This window comes from Rutidosis leptorrhynchoides, chromosome 2, assembly GCF_046630445.1.
Source record: "Rutidosis leptorrhynchoides isolate AG116_Rl617_1_P2 chromosome 2, CSIRO_AGI_Rlap_v1, whole genome shotgun sequence".
Taxonomy (NCBI): Eukaryota; Viridiplantae; Streptophyta; class Magnoliopsida; order Asterales; family Asteraceae; genus Rutidosis; species Rutidosis leptorrhynchoides.
In genome coordinates this window covers 111876261-111881951 of record NC_092334.1, presented here as the reverse complement: position 1 = coordinate 111881951, position 5691 = coordinate 111876261, and the positions used below count along the sequence as shown (strand labels likewise).

Sequence of the window (5691 nt, the reverse complement as noted above, 5' to 3'; positions counted from 1 at the left end):
AATAAACTATAAAATTAAATTATATGTCAGTCTTATAAATTACATATATTTATATTTATAGTAAAAATAAATTTATATGTATATTACTCGGATTATATTAGATACCTAAGTTTAAAAAACGTCGAGTACACCCCTACATATTTTTTGTCGGTTAATTTGTGTACTAACTAAATGGCTTTCTAAATCTAATAGAACTATTGAAGAAAGTAATACTAGTAGTAAAGTTGCTTAAACTTTCGCAATAGTAAAGGACTAAAAAATCAAGTTCAAAAGACTACAATTGTTTGATATCTCTACAGCTCTACTTATATATATCATTCATTCAATGAGATCATAACCTTAATGTAAATAGTAACATGCAAGTTGACATATCAAATGCATAGAGAGTAAACAGAAAGATTTTCTTTTAACGGTTAAAAAGAAACGGGTAAACGGATACAATACAGGTATATCTCTTCAGCCATCAAATGCATATAAATGCCAAGGTTGTGACTTAAAGACCATCAAGTTAATTACAAAATCAGTTCAATTCTTCAAGTCTAAACTATCCTTAATACCAAATTGGTCGTATTAAATTACGATCAAAAACAACAATCACAATCAAAAGGACAAAGACGAGTACCTCCAGCATCTGCCCTACCAATTCCCAACTCCTCTTCTTTGTAAATCGCTAAACCATCTGCTGTTTTCCTCTTAGGTCTAGCTGTTTGTTCACTTTCAAACATATCAACATTAGACCCTTCAGAGTTATTCCTTTTGTTCTTTCGGGTCACAGACGAAACATCTTTTGAATCTTCACCCGTTTCTTTATTCATTTTAGTTGGCTTCCCAGCGACAGATTGTACCCTCTTTTTGGTCTTCTGCTGCTCAGGTTTCTTTCTTTTTTTGGAAAATATATCATCGATTTCCTGTCCAAATGTTCCTGTCGTAGAAGATGGTTTCTCCTTTGGTACACTCGGTTTCTGTAGCGCCGGTTTGGGTTGTTTAGATGAACTCTTTTTCGAAATTTCCCAACTAGCTACTGCAGGATTCTTTAGCCCTGGTTTGGATGTATTAGATGAATTCTTTTTCGGCATTTTCCAAATCACGAAATCTGCAAATTATGATTATTGTAAGATACAAAGGTTTCAACACACGACATCAAAATCAACCATTACAAATTCTCATGTATGCAAAAACTTATTTAGCATAAGGAAGAATAACTTTAGTCTATATTAGACGTGGGAATCAGGCCAGGTCGGGTTTGGGTTAAATCCAAATGGGTCAGCTTTTTTAACGAGTCCAAACGGGTCAAACCCAATCGCGATCGGGTCGGGTTTGGGTCGAGACCCGGTTTTTTCCTGAATTTTTTTAAAATGAGATAAATATCTTACAATGAGCATAAATAACCTACGTACTTAGTATATCAAGAATACAATCAGATCACACGTTTTAAAACCAAACATACAATCTGATCTAACATGTTTCAAAAGCCAAATAGTAAAAAGATTAACATAAGTTTTTTTTTTTTTTTTTTTTTTGTTCAATCTTCCTCTCCAGTCTCCACTTTCATTCTGCAAACCATATATATATTTCAAAACAGATAACAAAGATTTAGTCAAAATATCGGGTTTATGTCTGTCGTAATTGTTGGTGATTTTAGCATGATCCAACGTCATTTTAGTTGATTGGATTGCTAAGTTGAAAGTGCTCGAACCATTGAAACGCTACACGGATTTGGAGAGTGTGGAGTGCACGTTCGTAAAGTGTAAAATGGTTTGAGGTTATGTTAGTGAGCTTGGAAATAACATTTGGAACTTAAGGAATGTCAAACGCGACTTGAAAAGGCCATACGCACGAAAAACCGTAAGAAAGAAATTTGAGCTGCTGGACAAGGTTAAGCCGCAGCGCGGCTTAAGGCATAAATTTCAGGTCGAGGTTTTTGGAGTATTTTCAAGTGTGATGCTTTGTTAGCCCGCGGCGCGGCTTAACACTGGTTCGCTGAAAAGGTGCTTTTTCAACCCAAAAGGCACATTTGAACTCCAAACGTTATGGGGTTGTTCAAGGACATTTATGAACGGTTTTTTCATGTATTTGGACTTGTTTAAGCACAAATACATGGGTGTGACATTCCAAGCATTGTATGGGTTCATATGAAAAGGTGTGACTCTTCAAAGACACCTTTTGACCAATTATAAACATATGGATTCATTTCCATATGAATGGTTAGACACTTTACACAATGTTCCAGATTTTGAACATGTCTAACACACTTTCAACACAAAACTTGCAGATTATACAATCTACAATTGCAAGGAACAATTATCTTTTGATCAAGACGATTGTTCATACTAGTCTTATCCTAATAGTGATTTCGTGTAACCCGTGACCAAGTGGGTCGAAATACTCTATTAAGAAAGTGTTCACGCGATTCTAGTATCAATCCGGTTGTTGATTCTTTACCCACTAATCCATATTTCCCCAACAGTAATGGGGGTAATTGGAACACCAAGAAGAATAACATTTTTTAGACCAAAGATAAGTGCTCACAGATAATCACATGTAAAACTTGTACAATTATTGGCTATAATATCACATTTTATTTTAAACTGAATTGGGTTCAATATTATCTCAAAATATTAATGTAAAACATTCTGGATAGCACCTAATGTTGTAGCTTACAAGCACATACTTTAGGTATATAAATACACATACTTAGAGAATAAGACTTGTAGACATATGTATATCAGGTACAATTGATGCTACAAAATTCGCAAAATTCAACCTTTCTAGAGTACCAATACTTTCGCTTGTTTTTAGCCAAAGGTCTGGCATTTGAATTCCGAAATGCACAACAGTACACATCTTAAACAAGATAACAAAAACTACGATAATATATACGCATCTTGCTTCGTTAATCACACATAAAAACGCCAATAAATTTAACAGGCATTTCATCGAACACCTTACAGGCACTGATTAACAATATTCAAAATACCAATCGGATTCAAGGGTGGGACCTAGGGTCCTGGGGGGATTCAATTACTGCAGGATAAGTAGAATAATTTTACTAAAAATCAGATATTGGAAACAAAACTTACGGATTCAAATTGAAAAGGGATCAAGTAGCGGATAATTTTGATTTCTGCGATCATAAATACAAAGAGATAATTAGATTACAGAATATTATGGAGGTAAACCATTGATTTGTGGTAGCAGTTAATAACAAGTAGGTAAGTAAATTGGAGTTAAAGAGAACATAAAAATACCGGTTGAGCGGGTCCGAGTCGGGTCCGATTCCCGGTCAGGTGAGAGTGGAAGTAGGAGATAGGAAAAGGAGGAGGCGGCGGCGAGAAACTTAAACCCCCTTGAGCTTGAACTCCATTGTCTAGACTATTTGCATTTAGTGGATTGGGGTTTTTTTTTTTTTTTTTAACTTTTTTTTGACTATTTGTAGTGGTTGGGGGTGAGTTTTTTTTGAAATTTTTTTTTTTAATGATTAGGACGTGTGGGTTAGTTGTGTGGAGTAGTGGTGGTGTGAGTTGGTGGTGTGGGTGGGTTAGTGGAATGCTGACGTGTCATTTAATTTTTAATTTTTGTTCTGTTTTAATAATTTGTTTTATTTAATAAGTAAAAAAAAAATGTAACATAATTTGAATAATTAAAATGACATCTTACATCTTTCTTATCTATAATAAGAAAACAATTATGATGACATATTAATTCAAAAATCCCCGATTAAGAAAACTTCAACCATTAGATGAGTATCAAATAAATTGATCTCAGCCCTTTAAATTCCCTATGGCATCATTAAGAAAAATCCGGGCAGTTACTCACCTTAATTACCATCAATGCCCTTATTTATTTTTTATTTAATTCTTTATTGTCAAACTACCCAAAACCAACCCAAAAGACGCGATCGAGTAACTGATGCTCCACCTTCATAAAGAAAACCTCCAACTGCAACCTTATTACACTTCATCACAAAAAAAACCTCCATCTGCAACCTTATGACGCTACCTGTAGGTATAAATTACAGTTGCAATTATAGGGATCCAAACCGGAACATTTTTCAAATTGATTTATAAATTGGGAAAGGCAATGATTTATAAAAAATGAATAAACTTTACAGAGCATGTAACTTAGTACATGAAACCCACATAAATCTCACAATGACAATAAGTGCAGCTATGACAAAAACTAGCCTAAGAGAAGACTTGATATAACAAGAACAAAAATAGAGCGACCCATTGACAAGTAGGCAACGAATCTTCCATTGTGAGATTTAGGTGTGAATCATGTACTAATGACTAATGACTATAAGGTAATACAATTTTGTTTTATATATCTCTAATGTGGTTGTCTTTTTAGAATGCGATGACGTATAGTATTAGCAGTTGAAATTATGATTATGTTGATACTTTTCAGGGTTTTTTTTGCTGATAAAAATTGGTTTGTGGCAATTGTTGTTTAATGTTGATGACATTATATTCGTTGAAATATTGATTCTTGATTACTCGATTCATGAAGTTATCTTAGTTGCTTTGTATTTCGGAAAGCTATGTAAGTATTCAATCAAATTCATCAATATATTAGGGTTGACGATTTCTTCATTTATTCTGTAACATGTCGCCATCTTCAAAAATCTATTATGCCTGATCTATATGCAAAAAAATAACTGTAATGTGGTATTTACAGGTTTAATCCCATCTTCGACATATTGAATTGAAAGTAACAATGACGTCGGCACGATAAATTCTCATTTTAACTTCAATACAAAGTTTGATTGTTTACATGTTTTTACATACTTTAAATTACTTTGAATTACAATCATTGTATATATATCTTTAGTTTCGTTCTAATAACTCATGAATTCATTTCTATTTATATTATATTGTTAGGATTCTGCTTTATTAAATAATATAAATAAAAAGTATAATTAGTGGGTATTTCTGCACTTTAATCAGCTTCAGTTGATTGGACGAGAATCATAAACGGAACCAGATGAGTATACTAACTTTTACATAATGAAGCTTTGGGCTACCATTATTAGTGCCATTGATGACTGAAGGATCCAACAAAGGGGTGACCAAATTCTATATCATTACATGCAGAAATCCTGAATAAATAGTGCCATAATGTCAATATAACACTCTGTAAGTATTATTTTCTTGTCCCTGGGCTTATATTTGATATTTAATACAAGATATCAAGGCTTTGTCAATATGCTACAAGATATCAACTTTTGGGTTGCAGGGTTTATATCAATGAGGATGTAACTCCAATTGTAGGGTACAACCAGTTATGTAAAAACAGTTACAACATTGTTTCTGCAAATAAATGGGTCGAAACAAGTAAACAAATTGTATGGCCATTCATTTTTTGATTTGTTTTACTAATCTTTATTAGTTTTGCTACAATAGGATAGAAAGACTATTTTCCAATAATTCTTGAAAGCGATGATGTCAAATCAGGGAAGCCCTCTCTAGACATGTAAGCTACTCTTTTTATGATAATCATATCTCCACAATAATAATCATAGTTCATTTCGTTCATTGCTCTAGAAATCTAAGTTACATTCGGCTTGTTTGAAATGAATATTCTATTTTGAGGGAAATCTATCATATATGCGTAAGAGATGATCGTCGTCTTATACACGAGGACATGTTAGTCTTAATTTTGGCGTTTATAGTACTGTTGATATTGTTCAAC

The 5691-nt window shown here is 33.2% G+C and overlaps 1 protein-coding gene across 1 annotated transcript; it reads right to left on the bottom strand.

The window, feature by feature from the left end:
• Positions 1-416: 416 nt before the first annotated feature.
• On the bottom strand, positions 417-3125 carry LOC139891303 (uncharacterized protein C6G9.01c). Its single transcript, XM_071874256.1, has 2 exons — positions 3081-3125; positions 417-1093 (listed from the first exon to the last, which is right to left on the bottom strand). The coding sequence occupies exon 2, from the start codon at positions 1074-1076 to the stop codon at positions 582-584; it is 495 nt and encodes a 164-aa protein (XP_071730357.1). The 5' UTR covers positions 1077-1093; positions 3081-3125; the 3' UTR covers positions 417-581.
• Between the last annotated feature and the right edge of the window lie 2566 nt (positions 3126-5691).